This window comes from Thalassophryne amazonica, chromosome 13, assembly GCF_902500255.1.
Source record: "Thalassophryne amazonica chromosome 13, fThaAma1.1, whole genome shotgun sequence".
Classification (NCBI taxonomy): domain Eukaryota; kingdom Metazoa; phylum Chordata; class Actinopteri; order Batrachoidiformes; family Batrachoididae; genus Thalassophryne; species Thalassophryne amazonica.
Window position 1 is genome coordinate 5,743,593 of NC_047115.1, and position 23,841 is coordinate 5,767,433.

General features: G+C 42.7%; 2 protein-coding genes across 4 annotated transcripts in view; one reads left to right on the forward strand and one right to left on the reverse strand.

The window, feature by feature from the left end:
• Positions 1–15,064, forward strand: part of ppp2r5d (protein phosphatase 2, regulatory subunit B', delta) — a 136,559-nt gene extending 121,495 nt beyond the window's left edge. Inside the window, exons 16-17 of one of the 2 annotated variants that reach the window (XM_034184316.1) lie at positions 3,880–3,990; positions 14,843–15,064. In XM_034184316.1, the coding sequence (XP_034040207.1) occupies positions 3,880–3,990; positions 14,843–14,980 (249 nt within the window). In that variant the 3' untranslated portion in view covers positions 14,981–15,064. The remainder of the gene's footprint in view (positions 1–3,879; positions 3,991–14,842) is intronic. The other variant, XM_034184317.1, reaches the window with a different exon arrangement.
• Positions 15,065–15,856: 792 nt separating this feature from the next.
• mea1 (male-enhanced antigen 1) overlaps positions 15,857–23,841 on the reverse strand; it is a 29,557-nt gene continuing 21,572 nt past the window's right edge. For both annotated transcript variants that reach the window (XM_034184318.1, XM_034184319.1), the window contains exon 4: positions 15,857–16,263. In XM_034184318.1, the coding sequence (XP_034040209.1) occupies positions 16,103–16,263 (161 nt within the window). In that variant the 3' untranslated portion in view covers positions 15,857–16,102. The remainder of the gene's footprint in view (positions 16,264–23,841) is intronic.

The window sequence follows — 23,841 nt, forward strand, 5'->3', positions numbered from 1 at the left end:
CCCTCACTCCCCGTCAGTTCACCAGGTGTGTGGCAGCAGCAGCACTCTCTCCTTTGCAGGCTCATGGGATACGGATTCTTCTGTTTCTAGATGACTGGCTTTTGTGCGCTCCAAGCCGGCAGCAAGCACTCGACGACACTCAGACCCTACTGCACCACGTGTTGTAGCTAGGGCTCACTGTGAATTTCTCAAAGAGCTCTTTGACCCCACCCCAACAGGTGTTTTTTATTGGCATTGCGATCTACTCTCTGGCGATGACAGCTTGCCCATCCCTGCAAAGGGTGGACGGTATTCTCACTCTGGTCTGTTTGCAGGAATGCTACACTGACTTACGGTCTGCTCCTCCAGCTAATGCAAAAACTGATTGCAGTGTCAGCAGTCATACCTCTGAGACTCTTGTTTTTATGCCCTTACAAATTTGGTTCAACAGCCTGGGCCTCAACCCCACGCTGCATCAGAACAGGACTGTGCATCTTTCAGCTCAGTGCCTCTGACACCTTCACCCCTGGGGAGACAGAGTTCATAACACGTGGTGTTCCTCTGGCCTCTCTACCCTCCCGCCAGGAGGTCATTCTAACAGATGCCTCACTTTCAGGCTGGGATGCAGTGTGGAACCACACAATGATCAGGGGTGTCTGGAACCCTTGCGAGAGGCTTCAGCACATCAGTGTGCCGGAGCTACATGGCTGTCCACCGAACTCTGAGGCATTTCTCTCCTGCCCTAGAGGGGAAATGTGCTTGTTTGGTCGGACAACACATTAACAGTCTACCATATAAACCATCAAGGAGGCACCAGGTCTGTTCCCTGAGAGAATCCCAGAAGCTCCTCCAGTGGGCTTTGCCTCGCATGGAGCGTCTCAAGGCTGTGCAGAACTACACTGCAGACTTCCTCTTATGACAGAAACCATCGCCAGACGAATGGTGACTCAACCCAGATGTGGTTCTACTGATCTGGGACAAGTTTGGCAAGGCGGAAGTTGATCTGTTTGCCTCAAATGCCACAGCACACTGTCGCCTGTGGTTCTCTCTCTGAACCAAACAGCCCACTGGGCCAGGACATGCTGGCTCACCCTTGCCCAGCCCGTCTCCTTTATGGCAGAGCCGTGGCCTCTTCCTCAGAGGAGGGACCTTTTGTCACAGTTGGACAGGAGCATGTGGCATCCTCACCCAGAACATCTTCAGCTGTATGTGTGGCCCCTGAAGGTCCAGACTCCATGCTGATCACTTATGTTCAAACTGTAGTGCAGACTGTACTGAATGCCCGTGAGCCCTCAACTAGGGCATTATACAACAATAGATAGAAGCTTTTTACCCGTCGGTGCAGTACACAGGGTGTGGACCCTGAGCGTTGTTCTGTGCCAGTGCTGCTTAGCTATCTTCAAACATTGTTGGACAGCAGTCTTTCTGTTTCTACAATGAAGGTTTGTGTTGCCATTGTCTTTGCTCACCACATTATGGTGGATAGATGCTCAATAGGGTTGCACCCCCTGATATGCTGTTTTCTAAGAGGTTCTCTTTGGCTTCAGCTTCCAATGGTTGCACATGTGCCAACCTGAGATCTTCCATTGGTCCTAGAGGGCTTATGCTCTAAACCGTTTGAGCCACTGGGCGCCAGTGACCTCAGATGGTTGTATATTAAGATTGCATTCCTCCTTGCTACTTCATCCGCAAAGTGTGTTGGAGAGCTCCATGCCTTGTCAGTTGCTGAGAACTGAGTGCACTGGAATTCTGAGGGGTCAGGAAGTACTCAGTGGCCGAATTCTTTCTTTTTACCAAAGAGAGGTTTGGCCTTTCAGGGTTCTCCCCAGAAATGTTTAGTATAGCAGTGCTGTTGGCAATTATCACCCGAGGCGGTGCGTTGTGAGTCATTTTGACTGGTTTTAGATTCACTGAAAGCAAGAATAATAGACAAAAAAAAAATGGCACTTACATTTTAATATCAAAGTTCTTTATTGCATGTTTCTAAGCTTCTAAGTTAATAAAATAAATAACATTGAAAAGTTTAGAAACATGTTAATATTTGATGGACATAACATTTGCTCTCTTCTTTAAAAATGACACTTTTTCTGTCATGTTGACAGTTTAGTTTTGTCTTTTTAACATTTCTGAGTGAGATTGCAGACTTTAAAAAAAAACAAAAAACAATATAACCCCTATTTGTCTTGTTTGAACTGATTCGATTGTCAAATCACAATCAAATTTATTGCAAAGTAAGTTCTCACAATACAAGTAATTTGATGTGGTGTCATTGGTGCATAAACAACAACAATAATAAAAAGAAAATGAAAAAAGAATACTTCTGCAAGGAGTAAAGAAGTAAATTTGCTCTTTTAATGATGAAATCCTGGATGGAAAATCTTTCTGAATCAGTTTTTCACACTTTACTGTTTCACTGAGGCTGTGTGCTGAAGATGATGGTTGATTAAATTTGCTTTGCTACTTTTTAGTGTGTAGCGTCTGATGTTCACACTTTTTTCTCCTCTCTCTCTCTCTCTGAGGGTACGAGAGACTCATCACTCTCACACCGTCTTTACAGCTTGTTTGAGCAAATGTTGGAAACATGAAGGCTTTCATCTGTAAAATAAAGCCTTAATGTGTCACGAACTCGGCAGCTCTTTTTATTGGAAGACTTTGACGGAGTTTTTGTTCTTTTTCTCTCTGAGCTGCGGCGCTGTGACTCTGCTCGGCTGCCGGTGGCTGTGGGGCGAGCAGGCAGCAGTCCCATCAGCACAAACAGACTGGCTGGATTAAAACATACCTGACAGCACAGCGAACTATAACACCGTTGTCATAACAGTATAGTGGTGCCACGCCATTGTTCCATTGTCTGGGGAGAACCCTGCCTTTTACCTTGCCTGGTTACCTTGGCTGTTTTTGCCCCACTATCTAGTGCAGAGACTAATTCTAGTCTGTTGTGTCCTGTTCGCGCAGTCAGATGTTACATTGAATAATTCACAAACCCTTCAGGTTATGACCACACTGTTCTGACCACATCTGTGTATTCTCCAGTATGAAGATCATCCATTGAATCCCTTCTTTAGTACAACTCTTTGAATTTTTGGTTTTTGCGAGAATGGACAAACTGCCATTTTTGTGATGCTACAGTATGAAAAATTAGCTCTGTATCCCATTTTTAAAATTTACTACTCTATCTGGGGTCCCCAAATAGGGTATATTCCAAATTTGAGCTTTATATCTGCATTTTTAGCTGACATAATGCCTTTTAAAAATGAAAAAAAAAAAAAGCTCAAAATGCATTTGCGAGTGTAAAATAGGATTGTGGGCACCCTGATTAAAAAAAAATGATATCTTAAAAAAACTACTTGGAATTAAGCAGAAATATTTTTGCATGTGTTCATCAGACATATTTGGATACTTGCAAAAAAAAAAAAAAATCATGAGAATCTGAGTCGGTGACCTGGGAAGATTTTGGAAAATCTGATGATTTCACATGGAATGACCCTGTTCTTAGTTTCTGTCCAGATGGATTCCTGGAAATCTTCCATAAGGGTTCTTTCCAAAACAAGAAATAATTTACGTGGTGAAAATTCACATACCTCAGTTCTGTGAGGAACGTGGTGGCCAAGCAGTTAATGTGCTTGTTTCCAGAGCAGGAGGTTCCTGGTTCAAGTCCCCCTGTGTCCATTCTCCATCTAATGTGGCGTTGTGTCAGGAAGGGCATCCGGTGTAAAACCTGTGCCAAATCAACATGCAGATACACCTCGAATCTGCTTTGGTGACCCCAAGTGGGGGGACGCTGAAGCAACTCCCTGAGCCTTGGTTTTGTGAGTGGACCATGTTTAGATAGTTACCAGAGGATGTGTGTTTTCTGTTTGGACCAATAAACAGCTGTTTGTTTGTTGCTGTTGTGTGTTCCAGTACACACTGTACAGTGATGGAACTCTCAGTGTATTCTCCATGGAAATGGACACGCCAACAGCTGAAGACATCCAGCTTCTGAAGAAAACCGTGGAGAGCCAAAATTCACAGGTAAACAGCAACAGCTGCAATCTGCTTCCTATTTACACACGGCAGGGGTCAGAAGGTCATTCAATGTGGATCTCGTAATCTGTTAATAGGACAAGTAACTTTTACTGGAGATCAGCAGCAGTAAATGAAGCTGCAGAGTTGACAGCATCATTAATGAGAAGTTCTTCTGACATCCAGAACCCTCTAGGTTCCCGAACATGACAGGAACAGGGGAGGTGATGGTCTAGTGGTTAAAGCGTTGGGCTTGAGACCAGAGGATCCTCAGTTCAAATCCCAGCCTGACCGGAAAATCAATTAAGGGCCCTTGGGCAAGGTCCTTAATCCCCGAGTTGCTTCTGGTGTGTAGTGAGTGCCTTGTATTAGTGCAGCATCTAAGAATATTTAGAGCAAAATCGTACAAATGTTAACACAAGCACCAAAGTTGACACAAATACTCCTTAGACATTGCTCTTTTGAAAAAAATCGACTGGCCACTTGAATTTTCAATAGGTGGCCACGTAGGGGTCAATTGAAGAATTACACAGGGGTCAAAATTAAAAATGCTCATATCATTTTGAAAACTACACCACATTATTTGTCTGATCGTAAAGATTCCAAAAAGGTATAGTCTGGACTATCTATGACTGAATGATCAGGAGTTATGGGGTGAAAACAGCAAAAATAGTGACAAAGGTCAGTTTCAGTTTGTACCTTCAATTTTGGTAAAACGTGATGCATATTATTGGTTGAGCTGATAGGATTAATAAATGGAATAGTTTTGATTGTGTTGAATGTTTGGGCTCCAAAGTAAAGGTCAGACAAGGTCATCATCCATTGAATTCTGACATGTGACATTTGTTACCCTGTAACATGATAACGAAGCATGATACATGGTCCAAACAATTCCTTTTTAAAACCATGTTAACTCAACTAATAATTTGCATAATTAACTAACTAGTAGGTAGCACCAAAACATGTCCGATGGGTTTTTAAGATTTTTTTTTTTAACTTTGACCTTGATAGTAGAGAAGCTTGAATCTTCGACTGGACTGGGTTGCTTGACGCGAGGACGTTTCGCTTCAAATCGCAGAAGCTTCCTCAGCTAAAATTCTTGCTCTGGCAGTCTGACTTCTGTCTTGACTCTTGTAGAGAAGAAGAAAACAGAAGCCACAAAAGCTGGAGTTTTAAACCTAACCAGACCCCTCCTACTGAGAGGCAGACTGCTATAGGCTAGTGACTAACAATTGCTTTAATTAGCACCTATTGTGCTCTAGTTAGCACACTCCTAATGACAGGGCAGCTGTCCCTCCTAACGATGGGACGGAAGCCTCTCCTGATGGCTCCCTTGACGACTCTCCTGATGACGTGAATGACTCATTACCATGAACAAAAGACTGAAACTGCTTTGACCTGAGTACCCCATTGTAAACAGGGGACAAAGCGTGTCTCAGACCCCCTCCCCGGTTAAGGCTGGGTTTCAACTGTTTCACATAGAATGCCTCCTTCACCCCTCTCTCAAACCATTTCTTCTCTCTGGCTAAGATTTTAACTTCCTTGTCCTCAAACGTGTGATTAGTGTCTTTAAGGTGGAGATGAACTGCAGACTGAGTTTCAGTTCAGATTGGAGAACATTCCAGTCCACTTGAGGTGGCCAAGCACCTCGAGTGGATTTTGGCTCCTCTAGTGGGTAACTCAGACCACCATGTGGAGAACACACAAGATTTTGTGAACAAGATCAAGGACCTTCAGCTGGAGGCAGATGAAACTATGGTGTCATTTAATGTGACATCGTTGTTCACCTGCATCCCCACTGCTGAGGCCGTCTCAGCTGTGAGGCAGAGACTGCTGGAGGATGTGTCTCTACTTGAAAGGACCAAACTCACACCAGACCATATCTGCCAACTCTTGGAGATCTGTCTTAACGTCATGTATTTCCTGTTTAGGGGGAATTACTACAGGCCAGATCCATGGTTGTGCGATGGGGTCTCAATCTGTATATGGAGCTAGTGGAGAAGAGAGCCTTGATGTCTTTCACGGGCATCTCTCATTAGGAGGGTGCTAACTAGAGCACAGCAGGTGCTCATTAAAGCAATTGTTTAGTCACTAGCCTATAGCAGTCTGCCTCTCGGTAGGAGGGGTCTGGTTAGATTTAAAACTCCAGCTTTTGTGGCTTCTGTTTGTTCTTCTCAACAAGGGTTAGACAGAAGTCAGACTACCAGAGCAAGAATTTTAGCTGAGGAAGCTTCTGCGATTTGAAGTGAAACGTCCTCGCGTCAAGCAACCCAGTCCAGTCGAAGATTCAAGCTTCTCTACTATGGAAACCACCTGGACAACTGAGAGCCTTCACAGGAACTTTGACCTTGATACCGTCTTTGGAGTTTGATGTGACTTTGTGTGATGTCTTATATCATCCAGGTGAGCTATAGTGCCTGTGGCAAAATATTTGCTAGATGAAGAAAATACAGGATTGAACAGCTTTGTTCCTCTTCCTGGGAATTTGTTTAGGATAGAAATGGACATTAATAATAATAACCACCTTTATTTATTTAACCAGGTTGAATTCCATTGACATTTAAACCTCTTTTATAAAGTGACCTCGCCAAGACAGGCAGCAGCCCATGTCATAGTGGACAGGATAACATCAACATCAGAACGTTGGTGATAAATAAAATACAATCAGCTTGGTCATAATAACAGTGCACATGATGTAAAGTCTTAAGTAGATCTAGATTTAGAAACGCAGGCATTGAGCAAAAGAATCCCATCCGCGATCTTGTAAAATAGACTGGAAGGTGTTCAAGGACATCATTCTGGACAGTTTCAGTTCAGATTGGAGAACGTTCCAATCAGAGGGAGCAGAGAAACTGAAGGCATTCTTTCCCACTTCAGAACGGACAGGAAATACATGGAAAATTAACACGTCATTCAAACACATAGCATATGCGGCTTTCACATCTCTGAAGTAAACTGGATAAATAGGTTTAAACCAGACCAGTAAGAGTTTTGTAAACCAGAATCATCCAATGTGTATAACACCTGGCAGACAAAGAGAGCATGCCCGCTTTGGAAGACAGCTCACAGTGGTGAGTGAGGCAGCTACAACCTCAGAGCACAGTGATAGAGCAAGTTCAGGGACTGTAGACAACTGGTTGTAGCTCACCTATACACAACATCGCCGTAGTTCAATAAGGACAGGAAAGGAGCAGTTATCAGGAGCTTCCAAGCACTTAAGGAGAAGCACGACTTATTTCTGTCAAGGAAGCAGAGCTTCACCCTTAATTTGGAGATCAGGGCCCATATCCGCGAAGCAACTAAACGTCCTCTCAGAGCGCTCCTAACTGAGCCTAAAATTTCCTGGCAAGGAATCTTAGCCTAAAAGTGAGCCAGCAGGTGTCTGAGAGCAAGTGTGAGCAAGGAGGGGACAGAAACTCCTATCTTGGTGAGGAGGCGGGGTTGACTCCGTTGCAAGGTATGACACAGGCCTCTAAGAGCTGTGATTGGTTGTCACAGAAAGGGGAGGAGAAATAAAAAAAACAAATGTGCTCCGCCCTCCTAGTTATGAATGGACAGTGAAATCAACCAGTCATATAAGCTGAACTACATTAAGACATGTAATCGTGAGGATAACTTTATGATGATGAAACAGCAAAATTAAATGAATTGTTAAGCAGCTGGAATAATAATAATGATAATATTAACAGTGTTTATATTATAACAAGAACCTAAACAATTTATCGATACATTAAAACAGTAAATTAACATAAAATAATGACATAGATCAAGCTGACTCACTGTTATCCAACATACGGAGAATGTCTCTGCTTCCTCTATCTTTTCCACCGGCTTCTCTGTTTAAGACACTCTTAGGCTTCTTAAAAGTCCTCCTCCCTCCTCTTACCAGTTTGGCACCTTAGGAGTTCTCTTAACCCTCTGGGGCCGACGCCGTCGTATACGATGGCTAAGACCAAGCTTTGCTAAATTATAAATAACTTTTTAATGATATGAGATAAAAGCTTACTTTTTTTGCTGAAAAGTTAACTCCGCGGACTTTTGAGCCAGCCATCGGCCATCTTTGTACTCCTCATAGAAGCTGTGTGATGACGTGTGCAATGTGAGTGGCGAATCGGAATTGGTTCACTGTCACATGGTTTTCCAAAATCCAGTCGTAGGGCAGGTTTACCTCACGTGAAAAGCCAAAGATCGTTTTCGGGAGTGATACGTATGTTACTAGTTGGCCCGTTTGAATAGCCCCCTGGGTGCTCCAATGAGTACATACTATTAGTACATACTCGGTGCGCCCTGCGCCATTACGCACAGCGTTCAGTGAAAGCAGGAGCAGACGGAGAGCCTCTGATGACAATCTCACGTTAGGGTTATGACTACAAAACGTTTTTCAAAACTTTAATTTTCCTGATGTTGCATTTGATGAACTTTTACCCATAGTTCACTTTTTTGAAGTTTATTTCATTGGATCATGAGAAAACCTCCCGCACCTAGCACCACATCACTTTTAAAAAATACGAGTTTACACAATACTATTTAAAATAACGTAACAAGAAAAGACTTAAGAAGTACCAAGAAATAACAAGAAAATATATACAAATTAAATATATACAAAAAAAATTTGTCTGCAATTTGATGGTAAGAAATTTGACAATAAGGAGTACCAAGTTGTGTGCTTGAAAAATGACAGAACATTACAACTTGGCATTTTGACTTGTGACAGTGGAACCTCTGCAGACATCTATATACCACTACAGGACCTGTTTGATGAGTACAGTGCATGGAACAACATCCAGATGATCATCTCTGACACAACAACAGTCAGTACTGGTCGCAAAAATGGTGTTGTAGCCAGGTTTCAGAGAACATTTCGAGACAAGGGATTAGAAGAACCTCAATACATCGGCTGCCAGCACCACATTCTTGATCTTGTTCTGCGACATGTGTTGGACTTGTTTTTTCCTATACAGTCACAGTCACCTAACATTAAGCGCCTTGGGGCAACTGTTTGTTGTGATTTGGCGCTATATAAAAAAATTGATTGATTGATTAACTATGAGTTTATTGATGAGATTTTGGAAGAGTATGATGACTTACAAAATGCACACATGGGCACAGAAGTGATACCAGAGTATGAGAACCTTGGCTGGAGAGATGATTTTAAATTCCTTTTTGAGCTTTGTGAAGGATACAAGTTTTACAAAACGGAGGAAAAATGGCCTCACATCAAATGGCACAAGCTGCCATCACTTCACAGTGCCAGGTGGAACCAACACTATTCAGAGACGGATTATGAAGACCTGCTGTTAGCAATATCCAAAGTTAAGTGTCCCAAAGCTGTGAAATGCTTCTCTACTCACTGGAAAAAGGAACCATCTACTTGCAAAACAGACAAATATCGTAACAGCACATTTATTAACACAAATACACAAATCTGAAACACTATTAAAAACACTACAAATGCTTTATGTACTCATTTTCATGTATTCCTCATGTGCATTGTATGTAAAACTGACATGTTATAATAAAGAGTGTTTGAGCCGTGAGGTGTTTCAATGTGAAATATGAAACTGTCTTAGGTGTGGGAGGTTTTTTTCAAGATCCAGCAAAACCAAAGTCATTTTTGTCAGTTTTAGGTAAAAGTTCATCATTTATAACCCCAGGCTAATAAATTTGAGATTTGTCATAACCCTATCTCACATGCTCAAACAAAGAGTGTGTAACTATTAGGATTGCGCCACCAGTTTGCATGTGAATGTTACTGGATAACTCTGTTGCTTTCTCTGCGTAAAGCACTGTTTACCATATCAATGGACAACAAAACGCATAGACCATTTTGTATATATTGTTCAAAATGTGCATTTGTGTTTGTTTGAACCTTTTTGTTGTACAGTATTTCACACAAGACCTCAAATTATGTTTGTACAGTGTCAAAACAGTTATTATAGTTTGCTGTGTGTTTTGAATAAATGTGTGGAAAATTATTTTCCGCTTTATTTTTTCCTTGCCTATTTTTGATTGTAAAGCTTTATTACACATATAAAACACAACATATATATATATTCTGAAAGCACAGGTTGTCCTGAAAAAAAGAGACAAAAAACTTGATTGTGGGAAGCAGGGAGAGCTGTTAACAACAATAATAAAACATTTATGCCAGGCGAGTGAACTGTCCAAAAAAATGCCCTTGGACCCCAGAGGGTTAAGGACTAAGGTGCTTTGTGGACAACTTTCACCTTAGCAAGAGAAAATTCTAAGACATGTCTAAGAATTTGAGGAATTCTGACATTTTTCTTAGCATAGTGTCACTAGGAGCTATTTTTAGCCTGAGGCTGTGTCATGAATATGTGCGCTGGTGTTTAAAATGACCTTTACAAGAAAGCTCCGTCAATAGCCAATCTGAAATACTTCTAACTGCTGAATAGCTGAAGAACATTACCTCGGGCAGTTTTGATTGTTGGTATGTTCTCCAAGGAAACAGGTGATTTAGAGAAAAACATTATTTTGGATTTTTCTGCTTTCAAGATTAGTTTGAATTTCTCCAGATGGTTCTGCACCACCTCAAAAGTGGACTGCAAGAATTCAAATGCCTGTGTCACTGAGTTTGAACAATAGTTTACAGTGTCAGCAGCATACAGAGGACAGAAGGCATTTGATAGGTTTGTACACAGGTCAAAGTGTGAACAAGATAGGTCCCAAGACTGAGCCTTGAGGAACACCTTTTGTTACTTTGAGGAAGGCAGCGTTAACACCAGCCATCTGAACACACTGAGTCCTGCTAGCCAAATAGTCTGCAAACCATAAGACTGCATGTGTTGCGACACCGTGTTTGTAAAGTATTTCTAACAGGAGACTGTGATCCACGGTGTCACATGTCTTAGAGAGGTCAAGAAATAGTGTGACACAAAACCTTTTAGAATCCAGTGCCTTAAATACATCATTTGAAACTGTCTTAAAAACCGTAAAAGCGTTCAGAAATCAAGTCATTTTTAGGAGGAATTCCCTGAAACTTGGTTTGTTATAGGTTGGTAATATGCATATTATCATATCATTGACATTGGGCCTATATTAGCAGTGTTATGGGCCTTGATTAACAAATCTAGACTGTCAGTTTCATACATTGGTGTCTGCATTCCGAAATCAACCATCAGATACCTTGAAATCTCAGAGTTTACAAATTCTTGCACCAAAGTAGCATTTGTCAGCGGGGTATTATGATGTCAGAGCGCTGGAGTTTGGTTCTCTGTCCACATAACATCTTTTTTAATCCCGATTCTGTCTCCACGTGGTCATTTGTATTTATGAAAGGGTTTAATTATTACTAGCATGTTGCTCATGGGGATCCATGGGCTCTAGATTGGGTCATGTTTATAAAATAGGTAGCTGACATTTTTAATGATGGTAATAAATTGTGCAAAGTTTCTGTAATGACTTTAATTGAAAGTGCAGGAAATTAAAATAAAGTTTTGTGAACAGCGTTTGGAAAACCCGCCCTCCGGAAATTTGGAGAATCTAAGTGCCCTGTGGTGCAGTCTTTGGACTACATTTGGACCTGAAACGGCTGTTAATTTCTCTCATCTCATGCAGTTTGTCACAACATGTGGCTTTTGAATGCATGTGTCATCCTGTAGGAGGAGCATGTACACAATATAACAACACAACAGTTTACAAATATAGCTAAATCTTGATGAATACTTTAAGTTTGTTTTTGATTGGGCTCAAAGATCAGTCAATTAAAAATCATAACTCTCAACTAACATGATATAAATAAGTTCATAACTACTTTCAGACGAGGTAAAGAGATAATACTGAATGCAGGGGTGGTGGCCAAATGGTTAATGCGCTGGTTTCAGTGCAGAAGGTTCCAGGTTCAAATCCCACCCCTGCCACATTTCTCCATGTAATGTGGAGTTGCGTCAGGAAGGGAATCTGGCGTAAAACCTGTGCCAATTCAACATGCAGATCCACCTTGGATTTGCTGTGGCGACCCCGAGTGCAAACAAGGGAGCACCTGAAGGGACTTACTTTATCCATCCATCCATCCATTTTCTTCCGCTTTATCCGGAGTCGGGTCGCGGGGGCAGCAGCTCAAGCAAAGCCGCCCAGACTTCCCGATCCACACACACCTCCCCCAGCTCCTCCGGGGGAACCCCAAGGCGTTCCCAAGCCAGCCGAGATATGTAGTCCCTTCAGCGTGTACTGGGTCTTCCCCGGGGCCTTCTCCCAATGGGACATGCCCGGAACACTTCTCCAGCGAGGCGTCCAGGGGGCATCCGGAAAAGATGCCCGAGCCACCTCAACTGACTCCTTTCGACGTGGAGGAGCAGCGGCTCGATTCCGAGCTCCTCACCCTATCTCTAAGGGAGTGCCCAGCCACCCTGCGGAGGAAACTCATCTCGGCCGCGCTCTCGTTCTTTCAGTCATGAGCCAAATCTCATGACCATAGGTGAGGATCGGAACATAGATCAATCAGTAAATCGAGAGCTTTGCCCCTCTACTCAGCTCTCTCTTTACCACGACGGTCCGATACAGCGACCGCATCACCTCAGATGCTGCACCGATCCGTCTATCGATCTCATGCTCCATCCGTCCCTCACTTGTGAACAAGACCCCGAGATATTTAAACTCCTCCACTTGAGGCAAGGACACTCCACCGACCTGAAGAGGGCAAAGCACCTTTTTCCGGTCGAGAACCATGGCCTCGGATTTGGAGGTGCTGATTTTCATCCTGGACACTTCACACTCGGCTGCAGACCGCCCCAGTGCACGCTGAAGGTCCTGTTTTAATGAAGCCAAGAGAACCACATCGTCCGCAAACAGCAGAGACAAGATTCTGTGGTTCCCAAACCAGACCCCCTTTACACCCTGGCTGCGCCTAGAAATTCTGTCCATAAAAATAATGAACAGAACCAGTGACAAAGGGCAGCCCTGGCGGAGGCCAACGTGCACTGGAAACAGGTTTGACTTACTACCGGCAATGCGAACCAAGCTCCTGCTGCGGTCGTACAGGGACCAGATAGCCCTTAGCAAAGGACCCCATACTCCCGGAGCAATCCCCACAGGGTGCCCCGAGGGACACGGTCAAACGCCTTCTCCAGATCCACAAAACACATGTGGACTGGTTGGGCAAACTCCCATGAACCCTCGAGCACCCGATGGAGCGTGTAGAGCTGGTCCAGTGTGCCGTGACCAGGACGAAAACCACAGTGCTCCTCCTGAATCCGAGGTTCGACCATTGGTCGAATTCTCCTCTCCAGTACTCTGGAATAGACCTTACCGGGGAGGCTGAGGAGTGTGATCCCCCTATAGTTAGAACACACCCTCCGGTCCCCCTTCTTAAACAGAGGGGCCACCACCCCGGTCTGCCAATCCAGAGGCACTGTCCCCAATCGCCACGCGATGTTGCAGAGGCGTGTCAGCCAAGACAGTCCCACAACATCCAGAGACTTAAGGTACTCAGGACGGATTTCATCCACCCCAGGAGCCTTGCCACCAAGGAGCTTTCTAACCACCTCCGTGACTTCGGCCTGGGTAATGGATGAGTCCGCCTCTGAGTCCCCAGTCTCTGCTTCCTCTTCGGAAGGCGTGACGATGGGATTGAGGAGATCCTCGAAGTACTCCTTCCACCGCCCGACAACATCCCCAGTCAGGGTCAACAGCTCACCGTAAACAGTGCGGGTGGAGAGCTGCTTCCGCCTCCTGAGGCGCCAGATGGTTTGCTAGAATCTCTTCGAGGCCGACCGATAGTCCTCCTCCAATTTATATTCTTGTGTAAATTCCTGTAAAATCCATTCAAAGCCACAGTGTCTTTTTCCCAATGACAAAGTCCATATTAATGAAAAAAGTCTAAAATCCTGTTTGAACAGCACAATGTTTATTTTCCAGAGAGAGACAAATTCTTACCATGTTTCCTGATGGCACAGTTCACTTTTCCTGTTTCATCTTTCAAATCCAGCAACAATTCCATGGATTCTTGTCCTTATCAGACTTTTTCCAAACAGTCTTTCTCACCATCTTCTCTCTGGCTGACGTCGGCCCGTGATACAGACGTGCTGCACAATTATTCTTTTAAAAACTTTGGAACTCTAATGGTTTGCAATGTCCACATGCTACGTTTAGCTTAAGTGTCGCCGCAGCAACCAACCAGTCTCACTTTATGACAACTGTCACAACAACCAGGCTTTTTTCTCCTCGCAACTCCGTGGATCCAAGGACACTGATTTGTATCTGTAACACACAGATCAGTGTCCTCGGATCGTCGCGGACTTATAAAACTTGCACGATGTCGTAAAAAAGAACACTTTGCCATAGACATTTTAAAAACTCAGTGACGATCAGGATTACAGAGTAAAACACTAACACTCCCCACCCCATGATGAAATCTGTGGAATTTTGCGGCTCTGGAGTTTTCACAGCCCTGCATTTCTTTCAAATGGCAAGAACTTACAAAAAGACAGAAAACCGTCCAATGACGGTGAATAAGCATCACTGTATTTGTCACATTTAGTTGATGCCATGTTTTACATCTGGCAAGGTTGAGATATTTCCTTTGTTCAGAGCTTGTCTGGTTACCAGGGACTGATTCATGTTGATATCAGCGCCCATTGTTCACTGGTGTTACATATTATCACTAATTTCTCCAAAAATATTAGTCCTGCCAAATTTGTTTTTGCAGCGTTCATCTTTGGCCCAAAATACATAAACATACCAAATGGCAAATGTCAGCTCTCCCTGCTTTATCTGTGATCAAAGTCTCACACACACACACACACACACACACAGAGAGAGAGAGGCCACTTGGCTTTTAATACACAAGTTGTCATGTGGTTAAAGTGACTTTGAGGGCGTGTTTGACGTGTGTGTGTCTCAGGGTCTGTCCGAGCTGAAGAAGGACAAGAGTCTGATGAGGAGGAAGTCTGAACTCCCTCAGGACTTCTACACCATCAAAGCTCTGGAGGCTCATAAGAGAGCGGAGGAATACCTGACAGCCAATCAGGAGGCGCTCTGACTGGAGAAGGTGTGACTGAGCCTGACTCCGCCCCTTCACAAGCAGTGGTAGTGCAGGGTGAGAAGAAGGCGGAGCTTACATCCAGAATGAACAGTTCAGCCCCTGCTGGTTGTTCCCTGCAGGACACTATAAGGCCCACCCACTCAGTGATGTCAGCACTTATGTTGTACAAAGGAAATGAACACACTAAGCAGAACTTCACGACACTGAATGGTGAGGCGTCGTGTCCTGCTTCCTCTCGTGTGACACACGTGACCAAGCTGAGGTCCCTCAACGCTTCACCAACCCTGAACTACACACGTATGTGTTCAGGGACCCTATTGGCTACATGGGAATTGGAGTCTCAGCTCCCCTCAACTTTGTTGGTCAGTCAGCCGACACCTCGCTGTCAGGAGACTAAAGCAGCGTCCCGTGGAGACGCTGAACCAAGATGTCCACGCAGCATCCTGCAGAGCAGCCGCTTCAGGGCAAAGGTCAAACAGTCAAGTGTTCTGAATAGTTTTGCTCTGTTTCCAAAGTTTGCTGCTGGACGCCATGACACCATGAAACACCTGCAACCCCTCACTGAGATCTCACGGACAAAATATCAGCCACCATCACAGGACTCGCTCACATACCCAATGCTACTGCACGTGTGCGTGTCCATCTTGCCTCCAGAGGGCGCTGTATCTAGTGCTGCAGTGAGATGATGGACAAGCTGCTGTTGTCACATTTTGTATAAAATAAAGACAAGTAAACTTTGAGTTTCATTTACTGATTTTGTATGTCAGTCATTAACATAAATGATCAAGAATCAAAACCTGCAGGAATGTTTTTATTTGTTAATATTTTAAGTTCCCATTTGGCCCTTTTCCAACATACATCAGCAGGTTTTCCTGGTTTTGGTTACATCTGCAGAAGAAGAATGAACACGAGGCTGTCAGTGGACGTATTCTGCCCCCTAGAGGTGGGGGCATGTTGCAGAGCGTAACTCATGACCGCGATGTCAACACATCAAAGCTGTTTCAAAGATTCCGCATGAGGCAAAGCTTAGCCCCGCCTCCCGCACTGTGTAACAACTTATACAATCAAGTCAGAATCTTAACACAAGTCTACCCTGAAGTGGTCATGGTGCATTCAGGGTCACTTGTTGCTGCGGTGGAGTCGCAGTGCGGCAAAGCTCTGCAGCGTGTTTTCCATCATGTCTCTCCACTGGTCATCTGAAAGCTCCTGCGCCCACGCCGGCACACCGAGAGACGGCAGCGCCACTCCCGCCATCGTCCTCTTCACCAGCTCCACATGCTCTGCAGAAGGACACAGGAAGTGATGTCATCCAACAACAGTTGAACTGGCCCACATTGACATGTGACAGAAACTTTGGTGTTGGCACATGTGGGCGTGGCTTGAGAGAGAACATGACCTGCAGTCCTAATTGCTTCTCATGGTTAGCCACGCCTCCTTACTGCTTCCACCCTAACAGATGACAAAGTCAGAACCAGAACCAAGACTGCTGCTGGGACCTGAACCGGCTCTGAGGGGACTGTGAACCTGACCCGGGGGTCACAGCCCAAACGGTCTTCCCCCGCCCTAAAAATCTGTCCACCCTGCCTTCATTTGGGACCACAGCAGCTCATCTGAGTCTGACTCTCTACACCCAAAGCGATTAAAGTGATCATGTGATTATTATCAGACAGTAAACAGCATGACAAAGTAAAACCTCTTAAATCATTCTAAAGTCAGTTTAAAGCAGAAATACGATAATCTGTGATGCTTTGAAATGACAGGCGCAGTGAACGCATCAGCTAGCAGCCCGTGCAGCTGTGGCACTCAGATGATGACTGGAGGCAGTTTGAAGCAGAAACGAGGTGATAGTCAACCACGGCTAATGACGCATGTACAGTGAAGGCAGGGGGGACTGATTTTTAGGGGGGGACCATTCAGTTGTCGACGCCAGTCCACGGCTTCAGGCCTGAGCTGAAGATATTCTCTGCTTAATTATCAATTTCTTATTTGGGGGGGGGGGGGTCAAAACAGCAACAATCAAAAATTTAAAATCAAACTGTTTTTGATCTTAAATCCTTGCTAATGTTTACTTTTTGCACTTGCAGGTTTCCTAGGTAACCCCATAAGGACATGATACTATGAACTGTGGGTAATTCCCTAAAAGGGCTGAAAATGTGTGTATGAGAGTATTCATGCATATGACTGTCACAAGAGGAACACGCTTCAAAGATGACCAGATATGCAGCAATTTGGCCCCGCCTCCTGTTCTTAGCATGTAGCAAAAGAACCCCCACACACACACACAAACAAATCAGTTGTACAAAGTGTTGGGGGATCACCCAATAATATGAGCAAAGCAACACGAAGCTCACTCATGGTACAGGGCATCCTAAACAGGAAGTGCCAAAATTCAAATCCACATTAAAACAGGAAATGTTCAAATGTCAAACACTTCCTGTATTGACAAATGAGATCCCATGGAATCTTGCGGGAACTCAGTGACAAGCTCACACTCAAACAGGAAGTGCCAAATTCTCAGTCACAATGAAACAGAAATGTCCAATGTTGAACACTTCCTGGGGTGGGTGGAGCTAGAGCGGAGGCCGAGGTTTCACTGGACTCCCCTGAAATCTGACTGGACAAATGATTGACATGTCACGGCACCACACGTCTGGTTGAAAGAGCTGCATTTTCAAATTAGTGAGTCACACTGACTGCTAGGTTCCTCCTGTCCAGTAGTTGGTGCTGTGTACCACAAAAAGTTCTAATCCACCTTATTAGAAGAAGAAAAATGTTTGCTTCCGATTTGAACTGAACACGTCGTTTGAACTATGGACTTCTAATCACACTTATACTGGTGAGTAAACGACCGTATTTTATGTCAGAAATGAGGTCCAGGTTGTTAAAATCAGCATTTCTCCTTTAATTTGGAGGGGTGTCTTATATACATGTGTCTCCAGTAATTTTTATACAAGCAGGCAGCTGTTGATTAAATAACCTCTTAATTTTGGTCTCTGAGTGGCACCAGGATGATGGATTTCACTTAAAAAAATACACCTGCACCACTGTTTCTCCAAAGTATTGGAACACTTGGTATTTCACACATTTTAATTTGTTTATTCTATTTCAAATACATTTTTTTTCTATAATTATCTTCCTTAACTCAAACTGAAAGCAAATCTCTACAACTTGATATAAATGAATTAAAAATCTAAAGTCCAGCTTCCTGATGAAGTGGTGTAGAGGAGGATTTTCTTCAAAAGAAGACCTGAAAGTTCAGCTACAATTTGACAAAAAGTACATTTGAGATGAAAGACTAGATTTGATGTTTTGGTGAAAGGAACTTTTGTATTTCTTCATAACTGATGTAAATAAAGTCCAAGACATATTCACTGACTTGGAAATGTTCATGTTTCCATCCCCTGACTTGTCTAAAGAAAACTGGCAATAAAACTGATTATTATTTACAGGTTTTATCAAGTTTTAGAGATTTGCTTTCAGTTTGAGTTTGAGGAAGATCATTTTAGAAAATTTTATTCTTAATATTTTTCGTTTTTCTTGTATTTAAAATGGCATAAACAAATTAAAATGTGTGAAATTCAAAGTCTTCCAATACTTTTGGAGGGCATAGTTAGATATATTTTTGTGTTCAAGTATGGTTTTCTTTATTTGTTTTCTGTACTTGTTTTGGCATTAAGGTAGTTATTTTATTTAGGATTATACTTTTAGTTTTCACTGTTATTCTCATTTCCTTTGTTCTCTCTTGGTATGTGCACGTAGAACCAGATTTAACCAGTTTGTACCACTTAGGATAAAGAGAGTTAGGGTGCAATTATAAATCATATGTCTCCTGTTATTGGGCGGGCCTGGGGCAGGGGGCTGGACCTCCCTCAAATGCCCACAGGGGGGCCAATAAGAGAAGGATTTTGCAAAATAAGGTCCTGTCTGTCACACACGTAATCCTGTATAAAAAGTATGTAAGAAAACTTTTTATTTATATAGCATCGTTCACAGATACTGATCACAAAGTGCTTTACAGAGAGCAGTAAAATAGATACAAAGGCATAAAAAGCCGTTAGAACAGCAAAAAGTAGTGCCACTAATTAAAAGCTTGTCTCAATAAAAGTGTCTTCTTCAGCTGCTTTTTAAAGGAATCAACAGATTCGGCCACACAGACAGACGGGGGCAGGACGTTCCACAATCTGGGGCTACTGCTTGAAACGACAGGTCCCCCCGAGTTTTAAACCAGGTCTTGGGGACTTTCACAAGGTTCTGGCACGAGGACCAGAGAAACCGGCCAAAACAATAGGGGGTTAACAGGTCTGTGATGTATTGGAGGGCCTGTCCTTTAAAAGCTCTAAAAGTCAAGACTAAAATTTTTAAATGAATTCTGGTAGCCAATGTAAAGAAGCTAAAACCGGTGTGATGTGTGCCCTGCTGTTAGTTCCTGTTAAAAGCCTCACAGCAGCATTCTGCACCAACTGGAGACGAGTGACTGCAGATTTGTTAAAACATGTAAAAAGAGAGTTACAATAATCTAAAAGAGGAAATAAAAGCATCTCCAGATCGGGCATGGATAATTTTGCTCTCAATTTAGAAATATTTCTCAAATGATAAAAGCAGTTTTTAACCAGATGTCTTGAACGGCTGTGCAGAGACAAACTGGTTTCTGAGACAGGACTGAGTAGAAGAGCCCAGAAAACCAAGGTGTTGTTTGATTACAACCCCTGGCAATAATTATGGAATCACCGGCCTCGGAGGATGTTCATTCAGTTGTTTAATTTTGTAGAAAAAAAAGCAGATCACAGACATGACACAAAACTAAAGTCATTTCAAATGGCAACTTTCTGGCTTTAAGAAACACTATAAGAAATCAAGAAAAAAGATTTGTGGCAGTCAGTAACGGTTACTTTTTTAGACCAAGCAGAGGAAAAAAATATGGAATCACTCAATTCTGAGGAAAAAATTATGGAATCACCCTGTAAATTTTCATCCCCAAAACTAACACCTGCATCATATCAGATCTGCTCGTTAGTCTGCATCTAAAAAGGAGTGATCACACTTTGGAGAGCTGTTGCACCAAGTGGACTGACATGAATCATGGCTCCAACACGAGAGATGTCAATTGAAACAAAGGAGAGGATTATCAAACTCTTAAAAGAGGGTAAATCATCACGCAATGTTGCAAAAGATGTTGGTTGTTCACAGTCAGCTGTGTCTAAACTCTGGACCAAATACAAACAACATGGGAAGGTTGTTAAAGACAAACATACTGGTAGACCAAGGAAGACATCAAAGCGTCAAGACAGAAAACTTAAAGCAATATGTCTCAAAAATCGAAAACACACAAAACAAATGAGGAACGAATGGGAGGAAACTGGAGTCAATGTCTGTGACCGAACTGTAAGAAACCGCCTAAAGGAAATGGGATTTACATACAGAAAAGCTAAACGAAAGCCATTATTAACACCTAAACAGAAAAAAACAAGGTTACAATGGGCTAAGGAAAAGCAATTGTGGACTGTGGATGACTGGATGAAAGTCATATTCAGTGATGAATCTCGAATCTGCATTGGGCAAGGTGATGATGCTGGAACTTTTGTTTGGTGCCGTTCCAATGAGATGCCTGAAGAGAACATGTAAATTTCCACAGTCATTGATGATATGGGGCTGCATGTCAGGTAAAGGCACTGGGGAGATGGCTGTCATTACATCATCAATAAATGCACAACTTTACGTTGATATTTTGGACAATTGAAAGGATGTTTGGGGATGATTAAATCTTTTCAAGATGATAATGCATCTTGCCATAGAGCAAAAACTGTAAAAACATTCCTTGCAAAAAGACACATAGGGTCAATGTCAATGAGCAGATCTGATTTGATGCAGGTGTTAGTTTGGGGGATGAAAATTTACAGGGTGATTCCATAATTTTTTCCTCAGGATTGAGTGATTCCATATTTTTTTCCTCTGCTTGGTCTAAAAAAGTAACTGTTACTGACTGCCACAATCTTTTTTTCTTGATTTCTTATAGTGTTTCTTAAAGCCAGAAAGTTGCCTTTTGAAATGACTTTAGTTTTGTGTCATGTCTGTGATCTGCTTTTTTTCTACAAAATTAAACAACTGAATGAACGTCCTCCGAGGCCGGTGATTCCATAATTTTTGCCAGGGGTTGTACAGAACTTTGTGTTCAGGAGCAATGATCAGAGATTCTGTCTTACTGGAATTTAATTGAAGACAGTTTTTAGCTAGCCAGTTCTTGATACAAGAAACACAGTTTATTAGATCTGCTAACTTGTGTAACTCAGATTCCTTGAAAGAGCAGTACAACTGAATGTCATCAGCATATACAGTAGTGTTCAGAATAATAGTAGTGCTATGTGACTAAAAAGATTAATCCAGGTTTTGAGTATATTTCTTATTGTTAAATGGGAAACAAGGTACCAGTAGATTCTCACAAATCCAACAAGACCAAGCATTCATGATATGCACACTCTTAAGGCTATGAAATTGGGCCATTAGTAAAAAAAAAAAAAAGTAGAAAAGGGGGTGTTCACAATAATAGTAGCATCTGCTGTTGACGCTACAAACTCAAAACTATTATGTTCAAACTGCTTTTTTAGCAATCCTGTGAATCACTAAACTAGTATTTAGTTGTATAACCACAGTTTTTGATGATTTCTTCACATCTGCGAGGCATTAATTTTGTTGGTTTGGAACCAAGATTTTGCTCGTTTACTAGTGTCTTGTTGAAACACCCATTTCAAGGGCATGTCCTCTTCAGCATAAGGCAACATGACCTCTTCAAGTATTTTGACATATCCAAACTGATCCATGATACCTGGTATGCGATATATAGGCCCAACACCATAGTAGGAGAAACATGCCCATATCATGATGCTTGCACCACCATGCTTCACTGTTTTCACTGTGAACTGTGGCTTGAATTCAGAGTTTGGGAGTCGTAACCTCTTCTGCACGTCTTTTATTTAACAGAGGGACTTTGCGGGGGATTCTTGCAAATAAATTAGCTTCACACAGGCGTCTTCTAACTGTCACAGCACTTACAGGTAACTCCAGACTGTCTTTGATCATCCTGGAGCTGATCAATGGGTGAGCCTTTGCCATTCTGGTTATTCTTCTATCCATTTTGATGGTTGTTTTCCGTTTTCTTCCACGCATCTGTTTTTTTTTTTTTTTTTGTCCATTTTAAAGCATTGGAGATCATTGTAGATGATCCTGCATATAAGTTTTCCCCTCTCCAATCAACTTTTTAATCAAACTACGCTGTTCTTCTGGGGGCGCTGGCGAGCATCCAATGGAGTAAGTTGCGTTTTGGGGAGCGCCACTGAATCTTATTAAATTCCTTTTTGGTGCTGACTTAACTTCAAACAGGTGCAAGTTCGATGTTTTAAGCACCTGTGCATGTTTTTTTGAGACTGATGGCAACCGACCTGCGAAACTTTGCTTACAAACCTAAAGGAAAGTTAACCTGAGCAGCGGCTAAAGCTAACTCCAAGGCAGCACAGACTAACAAACAAGACGAAACAGAAACCATGGCTGACGTTAAGGCAGAAATCCTTGCAGCAATAAGAGGAGATATTTCAGAGCTATTGACCGATCACACCGTACCCCGCAATTTCAACGAGTGATGGGGAAGCCGCGTCCGATTGTTGCTAAACTTCATTACTACTAGGACTGCGTCGATATACTCCGCCGCGCTCGTCAGACAGGCGGCGCTCTCAAGTATCACCAGGCATCCATCTCCATCTTCCCGGATTATCCTCCCAGCGTGGCTCGAGCAAGATCTGCTTTCAACAACGTGAGGCAGCTGCTGAAGGGTTGAACGGGAGTCCGTTATGGAGTTTTCCACCCTGCAAAGTTTCGCATCTCATACAACGGGACCAAAAAAGTCTTTTTAGATCCGAAGACTGCGATGGCCTTTGTTCAGAAGAACATTATTGCCGCAGATGCTGCGATTACAGAGGAAGACTAGTCTTGTCTTCATTTATTTACAGTCGGTGGTGAGTAAGAGGACATTTCTTTTCCAAGAAACATTGGCTACCAATATAATAATAAGGTAAAAGCTGATGTTATATTACTAAACACCTATTTTTGAATATGTTTACACCTGTTGGGCTATAGTTATTCATATACATAGACACATTGAGCACCTTTTAAAGATGATGTCTTGGTGGAGTACCATGCTTGGTGTCCCCAGGAATAAGCACATACATATGTGTGGATTTAAACATGTAGGGTTTGGGTTTCACCACGTTCTTATAGTTGGTGCTAACGGGAGGGTTGTAACTGCACCAGTACCAAAATATGTATATTTATTTTCTGAAATCTGTGTCTTCTTGCCAAAGCATGACTTTATTTATACTATTTCACTAAAGATTAAACATGGTTAATAAAGGTCAGACGAAGAAAAGAGCTTTGGGTTGTCAAGTTAACCTTATAAGTTGGAATGTTAAACCTTTAAATCATCCTGTGAAGCGTAAGAAGGTACTCACTCATCTTAACAAGCTTAATGTAAATATCGCTTTCCTCCAAGAAACACACAGGTATCTGTTGGTTTCTTAACACCATTCCGGTTGATTGTGATGCGATATACATCAGTGACACCCCGGTCAGCCAACTCCTCAAGGATTTCCTCGACACCACAATCCTTAAGCTCAGTGCAATGGATTACTCCCTTACATGAGTTCAGCATCTCGTGTGGAGTGGCCTTGACATTAAGATTGACAAATGTCCAAACCTTGAGTAGATTTTTGGCCTGACCAGATTGGTCAACCTCGATCAGAATATCTCCCGATTTAAGTCGTTTTACCGATTTGGCAGTTCCAATTATCCCCTGTATGCCCTTGTTGATGGCA